The sequence below is a fragment of the Rhipicephalus sanguineus genome, chromosome 2 (assembly GCF_013339695.2).
Source record: "Rhipicephalus sanguineus isolate Rsan-2018 chromosome 2, BIME_Rsan_1.4, whole genome shotgun sequence".
NCBI lineage: Eukaryota > Metazoa > Arthropoda > Arachnida > Ixodida > Ixodidae > Rhipicephalus > Rhipicephalus sanguineus.
The window spans coordinates 44722635-44742391 of NC_051177.1; the positions used below are offsets into that span (position 1 = coordinate 44722635).

Below are 19757 nucleotides of genomic sequence, written 5' to 3' on the forward strand. Positions count from 1 at the left end.
TACCTTGCGAATACATCGTAAAGAGTAAAGTCGTTAAGTCAGACAGATATTTATGACAAACCTACTTAGAATTTGTCGTTATTATGTAATCGAGCCGATTCAAATTTCATGATTGCGAAAGTGTGGCGACGTTTATCGCGCTTGTGTTGTTTTCAGCGGCATGGATGTTAGCGTCTGCACTCTAGACTCTAGCACTCGAGCTGCGCGATAGGGCGCGAAGTACTGAAAAAACGTTGACCGCATAACCGCGTATTTGCGACAAAAGTTGCGACAAGCATCTATTCGATTGGCGAAGCACGATATGACGTCGTGCAAACCAACACCTCGGTTTCTATTGTGGCTGTCCTGAGAGTATGTACTCCGAATTCCTGAGCGATCGCATAGAGCGAGTGAAGTCGCAGTGCGCTAGTGTTTCGTGCTGCTCTACGTCCCACAAATGTGACGAAGGAGGTGTATTTAAAGTAGCTTACCTTTGTCCGGATGTTTCCTATCGCGAATTCTTTCTGCAGTATGCGTCCTCGAATACGCCGTGCATCCTTTCGCCTCAACACACTAGCGATTGGAGAAGTCGTCGCGAATGGGTCGACAACTCCGGCCGTCCGAAACTGGAATTCCTCAAGTCTTCTTTTGGTAAGTTAGGGGATCACGAATTGATTTGACCTCTAAAATGCGTCTGAAACGAAATACCATTTGCCAATTTTTTTTTTTTTTTAAGGAACAGCCACTGTGCCCGTCTCCGACTGCAGCGTGAAGCAGTACGACTCCCCGTCATGTTGCGAGATGACGTTTTCAGAGTATGTGGACTACTGGCAGAAGCTAATCGACTCTGGGCACGACTACAGCGCAAACCCGTGCCTCTACCTCAAAGACTGGCATTTCACGAGGTAATGAGCACATACAGACGCAGCACAACCTCACTACTCAAGTCACATGCTAGCACGCTCATATCGGGCTAATCCAACTGTTAAATGAAAACGAAATAGTGTTCGCCTTCAATGCCAATAGTCTCTATCCAGATGTATAAATATGTCATTCAGGTCCTGTTGAACTACTGTCCCAAGATATAATTCGTTCTTTCTTTCTTTCTTTTTTGATGCTTTTTATTAATTTTTACAGCTGCTCTGCAATTTCTGGTTGAAACTGCTGTTTGAACAAAGCGTTGGTTTGGGCTAGTTGGCAATCCATAACTGTTAGCTTTATAGCGCAGAACTTGCACAACAGACAAAGATACATGACACATACAAGCGCTAACTTCCAAGTGACGTTTAATATCAGAGCTCAGAATATATACAGTGAAAGAGAAAGAGGAGCCAACTACACCCAGTCACCTGATCACACCAACGTGCGTGCTTTACAATGCGTTTTTAGCAGCTGCCATCGAGAAAACATATTTCTCTTGGAGATGAGGAAAGTGACGGTAAGCTGACACAGTCGTAGTTGTCACAATTCATTGCTGCACCTTCCACGATTTTGCACGTGCTCTGGTTTTTGTTTCTAAACCAGGGGTCGGCAACCTTTTGAGGCAGAGGGCCAAGTTTGCATAAAGCCGACACAGCAGGGTCCTAACGGTGAATCGACGGGTGGGGGGTAGCTTTGCAGGCAAGGAGGTTGCAAGCGAAAACCCCATTTGAGGTCAAAACTGCCATGTCAGGCTTCAGATAGGAAGTGACAAGGGAAGGGGGTGGGGGTGGCGTTCTCATGCCGGGGGCCACATGGGGCCCGCCACAGGTTGCCGACCCCTGCTCTAAACAATACTGCACTGTTTTCAAAGTACGGAATACACCCACAGTCCTGGCAGTGAAGCACCGGTGTGTATCTCCTCCCCTTGCCATGCTGCAGCTGTGTTCCCTTAAGCGTTCGTTTAGGCATCTTTTTGTTTTGCTGTATGAAAGTGTTGTGAATGTAGCATCTGCCTATATTCCTTTATGTAATTTTTGGGGTATGCCATGTTTGCTAAGTGGACCACACCAAAAGGCATAAACCAACTAAGCTAGCTATTAGGACACACATGTCGGCACCATGTTTCAATGTGAAAATGTGGCTTACCTTTCACTCTTCCTTGTACTGGAGGTGCACAGCATCATGTTGGGATAAGTGGATGACGGTAGTAGCTTTTTGCAGCTTGCGGATTCATGGGTCTCAGAGCCATTTTTAAAGGGCACCTGGCCAACTTCGAGTTCTGAGATGAAAGAGTGGTTTTTTACTTCACTACCCTTCCTACAGGTGCTCTGTCCTCCTTGCCACTTATTTCTTCATAAAACATGTAGTCAATGTCAGCACTAAATGTTGAGCCTATCAGGCTTTTGCACTTTTCAGCTACATGCTGTTATCTCTGCTCATGCAGTCAAAAATGCACAAAATGAAGTGAAATCAGTTGATTGCACACAATAGTCATGCAAGACAAGGCAGAATGGGCGTGCGACTGCATAAAAAATCATGGTAGGATACAATTCATAAGTGATATCTCTTGTACATGGACCAATGGAGAGCTTATTTCCTCATGACATGATTTGAACAGACTGTTGATGTCACGAATTGTGCTGAAAAGGCTGCAAGTGCGAGGAGAGGATAACATACTCATTCTTTGTATCTTGAGAGGTGTTGCACTCTGCTGTGAAGCTGCACTGAAAAGTGCTAGCAGGCAAACACCCCACTACAATTTAATAATCTTTTTTGTATTTGTTCTTGTTGTTTTCCTGTATGCGAGTTGTTATTACTGTTCCATCATTCTTATTACCAGGGATTTTCCCACTTATGGCCCATATACCACACCAAAGTATTTCACTTCTGACTGGCTGAATGAGTACTGGGACCTAAGGACTGATGTGAAGGATGACTTTCGCTTCGTGTACATGGGACCCAAAGGATCATGGTAAGTTGCTGGTTATGGTGAAGCTGTGTTTATTTTGCTAGCCTTAACATATGATCAGCATATATTGTATAAGTATTCAAGGTGCAAGAAGTGAAAAAAGCAGGTGGGTTTGCAGTAATTCACTTTAGAAACAATGATGTGATGATGGGCACAGATAACATAAGAGATGGTGCAGTGTCTGTCATCTTTTTATCTCAGGCTCGTAGATCTAGTATTTGATATAAAGGTCATGCGGGTCCTTGCTTGACAGTGAACAGTATGTGGTCATTTTAATTGTTCTAAAGCAACATTCTACCCACCGTGACGGTCGTGTGGTTATGGTTCTCATCTGCTGACACAAAGGTCGTGGGATCGAATCCCGGCCGTGCCAGCTGCATTTTGATGGAGGCAAAATGCTAGAGGCCCGCGTGCTTAGATTTAGGTGCATGTTTAACAACACCAGGTGGTAGAAATTTCTGGAGCCCTCCACTATGGCATCTCTCATTATCATATTGGGGTTTTCTGACGTAAAACGGCGACAATTATTATTATGTTATTAAAGCAACATTCTGACTTTAAAGCTGGTATTTAATTCTTTGTGTTTTGAGGTATTAGTGCAGATCACTTGATGTTGTTGGGCATGAGACCACTGTTTTATTCACAGCTACAGCAGTCGCATTTTAAAGGTTCTCAAATCTGAAAATATTAACATGCTTTGATTTAGGTGCGCATTGTGCAGGTGGCCATAATTGATCCACTACACCTAAAGGTGCCACTACGGCACCTTTCGTCGCACTTGTGTTGTATTGGGATGTTAAGTCTATGAATAAATTGATTCTATGATAAGGTTGGTTATCTTGGCGTCTTGTGCAGTGGGTGCATTTGCAAAAGTGAGTGAGCAACTTTCTTTTGAGAAGTGTGAATCTTTTTAGTTGTAGAAATGGCCTGTCCTAGTGGTGAAGTTGGAAGGGTGCAGCTCTTCCTCCTTACCAAAACAACCCTTTAGCTTCTTTCTGCTGGATTAATCATGTTTGTCTTGATTGTATGTTTGGGCTTCCGCATCAATAGGCCTCATGCTATCTTTAAAGGAAACAAGACGATGTCTGTGCCATCAAGTCAACGCAAGGAAAAGCGAAGTGCTAGAAGTTTAATGAAGATGAAGCACACACTGTATTATTGGCGTCATATGTAGAAGGCAAATACTTTTAGACTTCAGTTCACTTCTGCGACTAGGAGCGTGGTGACTATAAAGGTGTGGATGCTAGCTCCATCCACTATACAGATGTTGAGCAGGCAATGGCCAATCGTGGCAGCTGCGAATGTGATTGCACTCTCTACAGTCAGTATTCTTCACTGCTGTAGTATCAGCAGAGTTAGTGAGAGGTAGACTTTCGGACTGACGACCTGTTGTACGTTCAGGTTCTTGCAGTGCAATGGTAGGTTTTTTTCCTTGTAATGTTCTCACAAAGGTTTTAGGTATTCCAAAGATGGCACCGATAAACTTAAAATGAAGTGGACTTGTAGATACGTTGGTACACAGGGACAAGTAAGAATTAAGCCTCTTGTCTATGCTTATGTAATAGTTCTTACTGTTAAGTTTTCAGGTTTAGGTGGCACTCACTTGCGATGCCTATGTAGTGCACCTAAAGAGCAGAAGGCTACGTACAGCAGTTGAAAGAGTCATACGCGCCACACTAAGGCTTGTCCACCAGGCAATAAGCCTAAGTACCGTTCCTTGAGCAGGATTTTCACTGTAGCAAACACGTCAAATGACGGAAAGGTTGAGTCTAAATAGCCATTCCGTAAAATTTTGCCCATTGCCTGCATGAATAAAAGTGGAGGGATAACATTTGCCACAAAGATGCAAATCTGACGTGACTTGGTGTGGACTTTCTTCTATAATTATCCTGACACAGAATCAGTAAATGACGATTCCTGAGACAGCATATCATGTGTCCAACGTACATGCAGTGCCATTATGCATACAACTTTCATGTTTCTTCCTCACACTCAGCCTGCAGTGTTCCCAAACCGTATAATCAGTGTGCAGTGTTCCCAAACTGTATTTCGTTGCACCGGGTAGTGCGAGCGGTAATTACCATCATCATGAACCGGCACACGCTCCCTTCGTCGTCCTCTTCATCTTCTGCTTCGCTCCTACAACACGTGTGCCGATTTTTCTGGCGTGGAATGCAATAACTCTGATGGGCGAGTCTGTTACATGACGAAAAATCATGTAACGTCATGGAACAACTAGTCACATGACTACAAATCACGTAACATCGAGTCACGTGGCTAAAATCACGTAACTCGGGACTAGTCACGTGACTAAAATCGCGTAACAACTAGTCGCATGACTAAAACCACGTAGGAACTGGTCACGTGCCTAAAATTATGTATCATCACGTAGCAACTAGTCATGGGACAAAAAATCACATTACAACTACTATACTCGCGGACAACTTTTCCTGGCAATGAAGGAAAGGCCACGGGGTCGGAGCTACTGCACATGTACTGCTCCGCGGAATAGTCCGGTTCGACATGCGTTTCGAATTTAGTTTTGGTTTGTGAACCTTCCGTATCTCCTGTGATTCGAGCGGCCGCCACAGGCTTAGACAGCCATTTGTTAGCGAAATTCGTCGCAAGCTCCTTCGGCGAGTCGTCGAAAAAGCTGGAGGGTGATGAGCGCTCACCTGAAGGCGCACAGACGCCATTTTGACTGTGAGGTGCACGTAAAAGGTGCGATGTTTTCACAAGCAAAAACGTGAAATGACACTGCATGAAGTAAAACAAATATAAATATCTCCTCGGTGCGCGCTGACCCTCTTTTCAAACAGGGCCCCGTAGAAAATAAAGTAATGTTGCTTTTTATTCTCATGCAGAAAACACGGACGCAATTGTGGGACTCTTCAGCGGTAGCACTCGCATAGTTCGGCTCTATAGCCTTCCCTCCCTTGCCAAGAAAAGTTGTCCGCGTGTATAGTTGCGTGACTAAAATCACGTAACAACTAGTCACGTGACTAAAATCACGTATGATCACGTAACGACTTAGCACGTGACTAAAATCGTGTATCTTGGAAATCCGCACTTTTTATCGTACGAGGACGGACTGAGTACACACAAACACAAAGCGCAGACTAACAACTGTTTTATTTCAATACATTTTCCTCACATATATGCCCAAAGGAAAGCATCGCAAAAACCCGAAGCAAGATAAAATATTCAAATGGGCATGCGCATGACAAGAGTTAATTTGTTCCCATGAAGTGGATTTCTTTTGAAGAAAGATTAATGGATGCTGCGCTGATACGTTCGTCGGCATGTGCCTGTGTCATCATATAAGATTCGGTTATAACTCGTTCCATTTTATCGTGAACCTGCGACAAGATTGTGGTTTTCTCGAAAAGTGGCTCACATTTACACTGCGAAACGTGTTGCTAGATTTCCCGGATGAGTGATTAGTTGAGTTGTTTCGATGCTCTCTTAATCTTGTATTTAAACATCTTTCCGTCTGTCCGACGTATCTCCTACAGCATGACAAGGGAATGTCGTAAACTACTTCCTTATTGCATGCCACAAACTTTCTAATGTGGTTTATTCCGCAATTGTTCTGCCTTCCGCAATTGCTCTGCCTTCTTTCCTTGCAGCCGTTAACCCTTCGACACATTCCTATTAGCTTTTCCGGAGCCGAGTAAACCAGCTCAACATTCTGTGCATTTGCAATCTTTTTTAGCTTATGTGAGACTGTGCGGATGTATGGCAGAAATATTGGTCTTGCTTTTTCGGTAGCGGATTCGTCACTTTTACCCTTCTTTTTTCTGTTAGTTGTCTTTAACAACTTTTCAGCCACCGACGCAATCACACAATCAGGAAATTCACTTCTAATTCACTTCCAATTCCAAGATGCGACACCAACTAGCCCCTGTAGCTGCTCTTATTAAATCATGTAACATCACATAACATAGTCACACGACTAAAATCATTTAACGACTTGTCACGTGACAAAAATAATGTAGCAACAAGTCACGTGACTAAAATCATTCACGTGACTAAAAATCACGTAACATCTAGTCACGTGATTAAGCATCACGGGACAGCTAGTCACGTGACAAAAACCAATGTAACATCACGTGACTAAGAATCAAGTAACACCTAGTCAGCTTACTAAAATATCACGTAGCAGCTAGTCACGTGACACATTCCTGCCAAAAGCATGTAACAGCTAGTCACATGGCATGTTCCTGCCCAAAAGCAGGTAACCACTAGTCACGTGACTAAAATCACGCAATAATACATAACAACTAGTCACGTCACTAAAAATCACGTAAACCCCGCCATGGTGGTCTAGTGGTTATGGCACTCGACTGCTGACCCGAAGGTCGCGGGATCGAATCCCAGCCGTAGCGGCTGCATTGCGAGTCCCGGCCGTGGTGGCGAAAATGTTTGAGGCCCATGTAGTTAGATTTAGGTGCACGTTAAAGAACCGTAGGTAGTTGAAATTTCCGGAGCCCTCCACTACGCCATCTCTCATAATCATATCATGGTTTTGGGACGTTAAACCCCATATAATATTATTATTATTAATCACATAATATCACTTAACAACTAGTCACGTGACATGTTCCTGCCAAAACCACGTAGTATGTACATAGCGTGGGGAACTGACCGAAACTGGAGAATAGCCAAGCCTAGCCATACTGCTAGCAAAAACTTAGCATCTCTAGCAAAAGCTTGGCATTACTAGCAAAAACTTGCACTAGCTCTGCTGTTGGTTCCAGCCTTGTGCCACTATTGCAATCTGCACACATTTTTTTAAGCTAAACTATGATGTAGGGGGCAGGAAGCAGTGAGCTTTATCTTGAGTGCCCTTTCATCATGTTAAAAGATTGATTACTACAGCTTTGGCTTGCTAGTGCCACTCTGCTTTACTTTACCTTGACTTGCTTTACCATTTTCTATTCTGTTTCTCTGGGCAGTTACACTGTTTCATTCTTTTCTACTAGGACGCCACTGCACACGGACGTGTTCAAGTCATTCAGTTGGTCTGCCAACATCTGCGGGAGAAAGCTTTGGTACCTCTTCCCCCCAAGGGAGGGTCAAGTCAACAATGGAAAGAGGAACACGCTGCCATGTGATGTCAGCACTCTGCTGGAGGAGAGTGTTAAGGATGCTGCTGAAGCACAGAGCCTTCCGAAGCATGAAGGAAATGTGCCGTACTTGAAAGTCATTCAGAATCCTGGAGAGATTATATTTGTCCCAAGTAACTGGTACCATCAGGTCCACAACCTGGTAAGACATCCGTGCTTCCTTGAGAACAGTAATGTCATGTATGGTACTCATACACTTACCTCACATAAAAGTCTCAAAAGGGACACTAAGTAGGAAATTATCTCACTTGTATCAATAGGTCACCCATTCACAATACGAAAAAGCACCGCTCTTGCCACGTGAAGACACTTAGTAAGCTAGAAAACTCGTAAAAAAAGAAATACATGTGGCAGCGCCGCCTTCAGGTTCCCGCACCAACTTGCTATGATATTATACATTATGACAACATCTGCTACGGCCTACGTAATTTCTTATTGGTAAAAGTGAATTGCCTTGTGTTCTGAGGGAGCTGTAGACCTAAAAGGGTCCTGGACCACCGCTCGGCCTTGGTAAAAAAATGCATTGTGCAGTAAAGAAATGCTGCTATGAATAGCTCAGCCGAATTTTGTGGTCATGCATGGCATCTACAGTTGACAAGTTGAATACAAGTTTAGTTTACCACTTTCTCAAGCACCCTTTTTCAAACAGAGGCTCATCTTCACTCCCTTTGAAGTTGCCGGTTTCTACTAAATTTCTTCACTTATGGTAGCTACAGCATTACAAGCCATTGTAGGCCTGTAATGCCGGCCTATGACAGGCCCTTTCTTGTTGTACGCCATTCCACGAAGGCTTTGTTATTAGGGGCGAAGCACCACAGGGTCTCGGCTTGTCGGTGGTGCATTGTCATTTGCTGTCCCCGCGTGCATCGTCGTGACCATTTGCTTGCCTGTATCGTCGTGTCCTGTCCATCTGCTTGAGCACAAGAGAGGGTGCCACCGCCTCAGCGCTCGCCATGTGGCGAGAGAGAGAAGCGAACGGCGCGCGTTGACCATGGAAACACTCTTTCTGCGATGAACGCTGAACTACCATCTCGCAAGGAACGAGAACGCGCCCTTGCTCGCAAGAGACAACCCTGCCGCTGGCATCGTCTACTAGCTAGTTTCTTGAAAAAACCGACTGCTCGCGCTGCACAACCGTTCACCGGCCACCCCGTATATATAGGCACTGGATCTTGACCTACAATGTAGTGCCGCTGGGAGATTTCTCTTGTGCATAGTTGAACACTGAAGATTCGCAATGTGTACGCTAACTGAAAGCAGACTGCGGGTCTCTGTGTCTTATCTTTCTTCTGTCTCTCATTGCCCATTAGCAGTGATTTTGCTGTGGGAAGCACCGGCGCACACTGCATACTTCACCCCTCCACAGGTTTCACGTTAGTGGAGCTGAAACACCCTTCCCTGCATACTTCACCCCTCCCCAAATTTTTTTTGTTCAGCACAGACGTGAGGAGATGGTTTGTATGGAATGCCTCTAGCCGGTTTACGTTCAGACAACAAGCACCTGTCTGCATCTCCAGAGCATAGGTTCCCCAAAGCTCCACCTTCCATTGCAATCCAAAGAATGTCCGCATTGTGCCCATTTCACACTTGCAGTCTATCTGGGGGTACTGTAGCGTATGCATCTTCTACAATGCAAGGGGGGTGCTTCCAGCAAGATGAACGAAGAAAATAAAAGGGGTAGTGGAGCATGGGCTCCAGTGATCTGCTTTGCCGCTTGCATGTCGGTCATCTTTTCATCTTGTTGTTGTGAGCGCAACCTGGCATCGTAGCAGATGCAGGCGCTACACTGTTGGCTGATAGGTGACATAAATCAAGAGCAGCACTTCTTCAATCAAGATGTGCTTCTTCCTGTCACAGTGTGGGCTAATATCTGTTGTAGTTAAGTAAACAGGCTGAAGCAAGCGTCTCATTTTAAATGTTCATATGATTGATGCACTTCCGGGAGAAGACAGCTGTTGTATGCTGAACCCGTACCCGTTTGTTCAAGCAAAACTGTGGCCTCACTGCCTTTTCATTGGCATCGCAGCCTTTGTGCCTCGCTTGTTTCGATCAGTTTTGTGTGTCATAAGTGTCCTCAAACCTTATGTAGCTTGTGTGCAGTGCTAAGTTCTAATGCTGTGGACCTCATGCTGATCAAGGTGTGCCCCAAGTTGCCAGCAGGTGCTTTAGCAGCAAGTTCAGTGAACTTCACCTTGTGAAAAATGAGGATTACATAAAAGCAGTTGGCTGAAGCGCAGTTTTTTTGACAGAGCATGCATAAGGTTGTTAACACATATTAAAGTTGGAATAATAGGGACTTTTAGATTGTACGTATACTTTTTAACATTACCGTGTTACCGGAATACCAGATTGCATTTACCATGTTACTGGAACGGATGTTTTAGAAAAGTTTTAGCTCGCCATACGTAAACGTTTACATACATACGTAAATATATACTTTTACGTCTGTGCAGACCACTAAGTGGTGATGATAACTGTATTTAAACTACATTTAATTTAGATAATATTGAATTCCCGTTGCGTCAAAATCATAAGAGAGGTTTTTAGCGTGTGCAGTGTCCCGGTATACGCAAAAGGGTGTAGCAGTACCGGGTTACCAGACAATGGTGTCGACATCTTGTGACGCTTCGTACAACCATAGTCATGGACACGTTTGTTTTCACTGAGTGTTTGTGAGGGGAAAAATTATTAAAAAGGCAACTCATTCATAATCATGCCACTGCAAGGCATTTACATTGGAAGTAGAATCTTCGATGTTTCTCCAATGACAATTTTGTGCTTGCCTGGTTCACCTTGGCTCCGCTAGATGGCACCACCTATCCAGCCTGTCAGGGGCTTTACGCCTCTCACGTTTACGGATTCAGTATTCTAGGTCGCTCTAGCCCCGGTAATCGGGCTGCAACAAGATGATCGTCATCGGCGCTCGCACTTCGGCTTATTTTGACTCGGCGGCTGGAGTCTCCACAAAGTGGATATCGTGATTAGCCACGAACGAAAGTGTATTTGCGAGATAGGGCCGTAAACATAAAGCCTATCCGGCGAGTAGTTTACGTTCCGTAAAGGCTCACGCATGTGCAGATTCCATCTGGTATCCGGTAACACGGTAACGTAAAGAAGTATATGTACAGGCTAAAAGCGCCTATTATACTTCACTTCGAAGATCCTGATGTTGTGCTTATAAATTTGGATTCATTGGTAAAGCATGTTGAAACCATGTTCATGCAAGGCAGTATTGGGCGTACTACACCTGTGCTATTTCGCATAATATGTGCCTGAGTTGGTCATTTGTCTCATACTACGACAGTACTTACCGATGCACATAATCGTTTTGAAAACCACTGATACGTTTACTTGTGCACGCTTGGCCTCTCCTTGGCACCTAGCAATCTGAATGCCTTGGCAGACATCCCTTGATATTTAGCCAATCGAAACTGCTTCAAAATGCACTATCTAGATTTGGCTACTAATACATAGCTGAAGCAGGACAAAGCCAGTGCACACTAGATTCAAATGGAGCTCAGCCAGGCTTTAGCATAACAGTTGTGTTTCGTGGGATGCAAAGGTACCATGACCACTCTGGGGTGCCACCATTAGCTAGGAGCCATCAGAACTGAAAAAAATGGCACACCTCTAACGCCAGCATTGCCAAGATACATCACTGTCCTCATTACTGCCCGCTGCCGCAGCAACAAAGCTCATCACGGTTAGCAAAAACACACAGCTCACCATGTGTTTGGTAACCGTGGTGAGCTTTGTTGCTGCGGGAGCGGGCAGTAATGTGTTGGGATAATTAACACCAAACACCATGTGTTTGGTGCTAATTATCCCAACAATAGTTTTGGTGGTTTATAAATAAACAGGCTTAGATAAGCGAAGTTTCTTTTTCAATTATGATCTGAATGACACACATCTGGGAGAAGACGACTGTCATCTGCTGAACTTAGCGCACAAGCGTACGTTTGAGTGAAGCTTTCACAGTGCTCTCTTTTCGGCGTCACAGCTTTTGGGCTTCATTTGTTTCCATTACTTTCGAATGTCATAAGTCCCCTCAAACCTTACGAAGATTGCTTGCAGCACCAAGTTCCACTGCCATGGATCCCGCGAAGACTACACTTGTGCTGTTTCAAACACTTCATGCCTTTGTTGGTTACTTTTGTTGGACTGATCCTGCTACTACAGTACTCTCCGATGCATATTGTTGTTTTCAAAACCACTGGTACACTTGCCATTACACGCTTTGTCTATTTTATGCACCTCGCGAGCAAGGCACCTTGCCAGACTTGTTTGATGTTTAGCTAATTGAATTCGCTTGACAATACGCTATCTGGATTTGAATTCTACACTCAAACCTCATTATAACAAAGTTGCATCTTACACGAAAATAACTTCGTTATATCCAAAAATTCGTTATAAATGTATATATTCCTAACACTGTATGTATCGCAAAACTATTCTTAATTTACTTCGTTATAACAGATATTTCGTTATATCTGTGTTCGTTATATCAGGGTTTCAGTGTTTTCCTCACTCAAGCTAACTCGGGACAACGCCAGTGCACACCAGAAGAAAAAAAAAAGCACCTAAAGCATGCGGCAGGTCCCTGTAGCTCCGATCGCACTTGATGGATTCGAAAAATTTTTGCAGCAATCGATTTGTGAGGCAATAAGCTCTGATAATGAGTTCATTCGGTCGTTATTTAGAAAAGTCTTGCAGGGCCCCTTTAATACGATCTTTAATCCGCCACGAGGGTCTAGTGGTCGTGGTACTTGACTGCTGACCCAAAGGTCGTGGGATTGAATCCTGGCCGCGGCAGCTGCATTTTCGATGGAGGCAAGAATGCTTGAGGCCCGTGTACTTAGATTTAGGTGCACGTTAAAGAACTCCAGGTAGTCGAAATTTCCGGAACCTTCCACTGCGGCATCCCTCATAATCTTTTGGGACGTTAGACCCCGACAATTATTATAATATGATCTTTTTTCATGCAATATATGAGACAGAAATGCATGTTGCATTGACATTGCCTTGTTAATCTTTTCAGGATGACACAGTTTCAATCAACCACAACTTTCTTAATGCTTGCAATGTTAAGACAGTGATGATCAACCTGATGGCTGCATTAATTGATGTTCAAGAGGAAATAGCAGCTTTTCAGGACACTGATGGATTCCAGGAGCATTGTCAGGTAAGCCATGATCTGTACAATTGAACCCTGCTACTACGGATATACCATGCTTGTTCTAAACTTTTTAACAAACAAATATTGAATCACTTCGGCTGAAACAGAGAGAGAGGAGCCATTGCTAAGTTGTGTTGTCTGAAACACCTATCAATTTAAGAATTTTATGTAAGTAGCATAAATAAGGAGAAATCATATTTTATGATAACTTGTTTTGCTCTTATCATATGCACTTGGATTTAGGCTGGCCCTCCTTCAGAAAACAAAACAAAAGATAGGCGGTGGCAGTCAGCTGGTAAATCCGAGAGAAATGTGTTAACATTAGCTTTAATAATGCACCTTCGTTTACCTTGATAGCCAACGCTAGTAATAAATATTTAGCACAGAAGCAACACATAAATCAAGAAGCAGGAACACAAGTAATATTACTGTGCGTTACCAGCAGTGCTAAACGTCTATCCTTGTGCAGCCAACGCTAGCCAACATTAGTCAGTGCTTGTGCTGTGTTGAGTAAATACGGTGTACTTCACACAGCAGGCTTAAAAAAATTTTATGCATTAAAAGATATGTTCTTGAATTCGAGCTGACAAAGGTCGTAGTAAATGACAGTGGTAACAGAATGTAAATGACATATTTTGCCATTGGGACATGCCAACCACACACTTGCCCCAGCTTACTGTTCTGACACCATGTGTTTGGTGTTAGCACTTTGCTGAGGGCAAGCATTAAAGAAAACAATGACGGTGATCTCTCTGCATGCATTCACTACTGTCAAAATGGCACAACGCCACAGTGAGCTGTCTGTCTGCATCAGCAGGCAGTAATGGGGACAGTGATGTATCTTGGCACTGCAGGCATTAGAGGCATGCAATTTTTCCAATTCTGATTGCTCCTAGCTAATGAAATCCTCTAAGCTAAGAAAGCTATCGGACTATATTTGGACACAACTAAAGAAGGCAGGAGAGCCCCCGACCAGATGACCTAAGCGTGGCAGCAGACTGCGTCCGTGACTAAAAAAATACAGTAAAAGCTCGTTAATTCAACCCTCGTTAATTAGGATGTGTTTCCTGGTCTCGGCCACCATATGCATTGTTTAATGGCATCAAACTTTCGTTAATTCGGTCATATTTGGCCGCAACCCAGTCCATTCGGATGATCCCTGGAGCGCGCCAAGTGCAAAGTGTCGCAAAAGAGCTGAAATGGTGTTCACAGGCAACCGGAACGATGCCATGGTCTTATTGATACTGGCGCCATGGTCACATTGATAACGAAGTCACAGGATAACGAAAATTGCGGCTTTTACACTGCTCTTGTGGTTAGCCACTTGTGTCACCATTTCTTCAAACTTTGTATCCACAGTGCTGCCAAGGTGTCGCATCTTTCTTTGCAGGCTATGCTTAGAGCTCACTTCGGCATGAATGTGGCAGACTTTTGCGCGATGCTTGACGCTATCTTGAGACGAAGAATACGAATGTTTGAGGTGCCTCCTGCGCAGAGAGATCTTGCTTACCGCATGAAGGAGGCACTTACTACAGACATGGCGGCTGCCCTGTTCTGCCACAGGGAAATACTCAAGTGGCCTGCTCCAATTTTGGAAACAGCATGCATCAACAAAGAACTAATGTGTCACGTTAGGAAGGACCTTGAAGAACTAAATGAGCTAGACATAAACTTCGAGCATTCACTGGACGTCCTGCAACCTGCCCTAGTGATGTAGAGCCAAAAAATGATGTTGCAATAATTCTGTACATTACAATGCAACATGTAACTCTTTGCAATAAGAAATCCATTTCATTTATAAGCCTGTGATAAGAGCCATGTTCTGACAAGTACTGCAGACAAATTGAAATATATAGAACCCAGGTGTATCCAACTGTTGCCGATATTTAACGGCTGTAAGTTGTAGAACCTTGGGAAATCTTGTGCAAGAATGTAGCACTGTGCTATCTATATATTGAAAATGTTCATCACCACTCTTGATAACCCGCCACGGTGGTCTAGTGGTTATGGTGCTTGACTGCTGACCCAGAGGTCGCAAGATCGAGTCCCAGTCGCTGTGGCCGCATTTTTGATGGAGGCGAAAATGCTTGAGGCGCGTGTACTTAGATTTAGGTGCACGTTAAAGAACCCCAGGTGGTCGAAATTTCCGGGGCTCGCCATTACGGATTCCCTCATAATCATATAATGATTTTGAGACATTAAACCCCGACATTTATTATTACCGTGCTTGATACTATATCAAATGCTGCAATATGCTATGCTGTACCTCTACAAGTGCACTTCTCTTAACAGTGTCATGATATTTCGTATAACTGGTATTATTCGGGCCATTGAAAGAGTATTGTTCTGGCAGCTGCTGTGAAACAAAGCATTCAATATAATGTTGCATAATTACACGTCAAGGCGGAAAAATTAACAAGGCACGTGCCTCAAAATATAAATGGCTTGTGCAGCAAGGTTCTTCTTATTTATTACTTAAATTCCTGGCTTACATGTTCAAGAACCTCTGTATGAATATGAGGCACGTCACGGTTTGGGACTCTGAATTAATTTTGACCATCTTTCTTTAATGTGCGCTAAAATAAATATGTAGGTGTTTTGGCATTTCGCCCCCACTGACGTGCAGCCGCTATGATTGGAAATGGAAACCATGTCTTGTAGCTTAGCAGTCAAACACTGTAGCCTCCAAGATACCACGGTGGGTGTCTTCTTTGACTACGAGCGTAGCGATGTGGGCTTGTTGGTGCATAATGGAAAAGCAGTTTCTTAGCGCTGGTGTAGAGGAGGACATATAGGAAGAGACACTAGACACATGGGCGCTACTCACAACAATAAAGTATTCCTTGATCACGCAGTGCCCATGTGTCTCTTCCTATATGTCCTCGTCTACACCAGCGCTAAGAAACTGTTTTCTTTGAATTTTACAATGGCGATCTTGCTTTAACAGGCTTCACTGCAAAGTATTTGTGTGATGCGGCGAAACAAAATAATAGGGAATTACATAACTGTTGTGCAGTGAAGCATGCTGCCCGAGGCCTCTATTGTTTATATAAACAATAGAGACCACATATATATATATAAATTTCATGATGAATTTGCAGCATGCTCACAGCAACCAAGAGCAGAAAGCGAAAGACTCGTATGGTGTGTGAGTGCTGCCATAGACTTCCTACCAACTCGCTTAATTTTCAGCACTTTCAAGATGTACTTATGTCAAATTGCTGTTATATCAAACCATTTTGTGATGCTCTTATTGTTTGATCTGCACTGTGTGTAAATGGGCTTACTTTGAGTAGCCAGTTCTCGTTGACTATTTAATTGTGTAATTAGGAAGAAAATCTGTGCCCAGTCCTCCACAATGTAAATTTTATAACAATAAATTATAATTTTGCTCTGGCTAGTGCTTAGATACTGGTGATTTCTTCATGCAGCTTTCTTTAAAAGAAAGTCCTTCAAAGTGTATGAAAGCCAAGTTTTTTTACAGTACTTGCCCATGATAGAACAATGTTGTCATGCTGAATGTTTGGTGCCTTACTGCTCCTGTGCCACCAAAAGGGTGGGGAATGTTAAAGGAAAAGAGGCATCAACTGTCTCAAACGTCTGAGCTGTTCCATGGAAAATTGCACATGGGAACATTCAATACTTAGGGGGTCTGGAACAGAATGCTACTTTCATTGGTGATCTCCCGAGAACTGGATTGTTGCGCATAACATGACCTGTTCACATATCAGGTGATCCACCGATTGGGCGAGCATATATAGTTTTTATACACTCCATAGCATTCTTTGTCAGGTGAGTGGGATGAAAAAGTGCCTGGGTGGGTACAAAGCAGCCTTTGCTTAGTATGTAAGTGAAGACTGGTAGCAGCTCTAACACCACCTGCAGTTCTTTATGGTGGAATGCCGAGAACCTACATTTCCTGCCTCATGTTTCATTACAGACGGGTTTTTTCCTTGGCTGCAAGAGGCTATGTGCATATCTGTGAAGCAAAAAAATGACACCTTTTTAGAGCTGCTGCATGTGATATGCAACACAAAGAAGCACATTTATAGCTTTCAGCTGGAGCATAAGGAAAATCACATGTGTGCCCTTGTACCAAGCTGTAAAGGATATTGTGACCACTGTCATTCTTTTGACTGTGAACACATCTGCTGCAGCACTGGCAAGCTATCACACTGGTCACATATGCTCGGTTAACATTCTTCCATTTCAGGAGCATGCGTCTTTTTCCCGTGACATGCGTTGTCCCGTCTGACTTGCCTCATGCCGTCTCTGTGTTCCCTTTTAATATTTAGTGGACCACTGGTGAGTAGTGGGGTTTGCCCTATTTCTGTGGCACACACGTGCTTTAGCGGTTTTCGCACACACACAGACAGAATACCCTTGCCATATACAGCTTCGGTGTAAAAATGAGCTAGATGAGTGTCTCAAAATATGGATGGCTCATGCAGTACAGATTTTACTGAGGTCCATAATAATGCATCTGCAATGTTATACCACAGCCATGTAATGCAGCAAAGAATACTAAATACTAATCTGCCGTGCAGTGAAGCATATTGCTCATACCTGCAGCCATTCGTTCGTTATTGCCAAGTAGATCGCCACGCAGCTTCAAGACGGTAAAAGGCCTTCTGGCCAATGTGGCAGAAATTATCACTTTTCTTTGATCAATCTATGACGAGTGACGTTGAGGTTCAACCAGCAAGTTGCCGTGTGACAATGATCATAGGCTTGCGCAGGATTCCCCATCGGGGGGGGTGGGGTTGCGCCCCCCCCCCCTCTAAGGTGACTAGAAGGTCAATGTACGAGGCAGATTTTGCGGTCCCCTCTTAGGTGATTAGGCGGGGCGGCCGCTCCCCCCCCCCCCCCGTCCCCCTGTGCGCACGCCTATGACAACGATGGCGTAACGGGCAGACACACTGATGGACACAGCATACATGTAGTTTTGAGCACTGGCATAGCGAGTGCCCAGAAATTTTTCAATTTTACATGTGTATGTACCCGCACACATGCAAAGCACACACCAATATACATAAGGTATGGTTGAAACCCCCACGCCCTGAAAAAAAATTTCTGGCTACGCCCCTGGTTTCGGGGCAGTAGCTGAGTCAGAATTGTTTTTCTTGGGTTGGGGGGAGGGTTTAACCATAGTTTATGTATGTTCGTGTGTGTGCTTGTGTATATGTGCGTGCATATATCCCCCCCCCCTTCCTCTTGGCTACGCCACTGTTTCGAACGCTCAGGCTAGCAAAGGGCACACACGTTTAATGACAGCAGCGTGGCAGCTTTTTCACAAACCTGCACCTTTCACGCGCCTTTTTTCCCCCAAGCACGCCTCCCTGTTGTTGTGCTTTGAAGTTTATTCGGCGCAAACCGGTAGGTAAACACAGTCAGGGAGGGGCAAGAGAAACACGAAAAAACAAAACCGAAAGAAAGAACGCTTTCGTCTATTTTTTTCTCCCGGTGTGGAAAGGCTCGGCGTAGAGGTAAGCTGGTGCCCCGCGGGCTTTGACAGCCGGGGCCGCGCCTCGGTGTGAGCGACGGCGCAGCCCGAAGGCGGCTCCATCGCGTCTTCCGCTCACGTCCGCCTCTGCGACCTGGGCGCGCTCTCCAGTTTCTGGCAGGTCGCCGTCGTTTGTCGCTGCGCCGGCGCCGTTTACTTTGGCGCCGCAATGGGATTAAGGGCCCCGTCCGCAGGCATTGCAAGCCGGAAAGTGCTTGTGGCGAAGGAGGGAGGGGGAGACGAACAACTGTCCGCATCGACGTCGCCTCCTGGACGGTGCCGGTAGGTCCCGGATTACGTTTATGTTGCCCCCTTTTTTTTCTTCTCTTTTATCGCCCATATTTTGCCGTTGAGTAGGTTTTCTTTGTCTGGAGTTTGTAGATCGATCATCGGTCGCCAAAAGTTGTTCCGGCCGAAATTTCGGAATCAGTGCCGGCCTCCGTTGTTTAGTTTAATTTTTTTTTTTCCTGTTCGGTTTTACGTTGCTGAACTTTGGCGAAATAAGAGCGGATGCGCGGCTTTTGTGTAAGGCATTACTTGTGAAGTCAGAGAAAGATTGTTTAGCGAAGGCTTTGCCAGGTTAACCAGAGGGCGCATGCCGCCATTTGCTGCGTTCTAAACGGGGGCAGTGTTGATGGGGCAGAATGGCGGAGGGAATCGAGAACTATGCAAAGACTTGCACGAGGGGATACACGACCATGGTCTGAGCTTTTTCCCCTCTACAGAAACCCCTCTCTCCTTACTTTTTCAACATTTAGGCTATACGAAAACACCCTGTTACATCATTTTATTCCGGTGACAGAGTACAAACTGGCGGGAAGCCGCAGTCACATGACCTGTATAGCTTGCACAGGGTTGCTTGGCACCTTGTCGGTCCCATCAGGGTTGCCACTCACTTTCGAGTAAATGTCGCCAAATGACGAGCAAAAAGTCGCCAAAAGTCGCCATTTTTTTACAAACCTCGCCAAAAAAGTCGCCATTCTAGATATGTGCGTCATACCTAGTAATAAAAATTTCCTGTCACGTATAGCCCCATAGAATACAGTACCATCCAAGACCCTTGAATTATATCGACGTTTC

The 19757-nt window shown here is 44.5% G+C and overlaps 1 protein-coding gene across 1 annotated transcript; it reads left to right on the forward strand.

Moving 5' to 3' along the window:
- The first annotated feature begins 187 nt into the window (after positions 1 to 187).
- Positions 188 to 16570, forward strand: LOC119382845 (2-oxoglutarate and iron-dependent oxygenase JMJD4). The gene is made up of 6 exons (XM_037650724.2): positions 188 to 630; positions 716 to 884; positions 2741 to 2872; positions 7855 to 8140; positions 13037 to 13180; positions 14565 to 16570. The coding sequence occupies exons 1-6, from the start codon at positions 354 to 356 to the stop codon at positions 14889 to 14891; spliced, it is 1335 nt and encodes a 444-aa protein (XP_037506652.1). The 5' UTR covers positions 188 to 353; the 3' UTR covers positions 14892 to 16570.
- The last annotated feature ends 3187 nt before the right edge of the window (positions 16571 to 19757 follow it).

Coding starts and splice junctions, on each gene's coding strand:
- LOC119382845 (XM_037650724.2), top strand. CDS start 354: ATGTACTCCGAATTCCTGAGCGATCGCATAGAGCGAGTGAAGTCGCAG. Junction 631..715: donor ATTCCTCAAGTCTTCTTTTG/GTAAGTTAGGGG, acceptor TTTTTTTTTAAG/GAACAGCCACTGTGCCCGTC. Junction 885..2,740: donor AAAGACTGGCATTTCACGAG/GTAATGAGCACA, acceptor TCTTATTACCAG/GGATTTTCCCACTTATGGCC.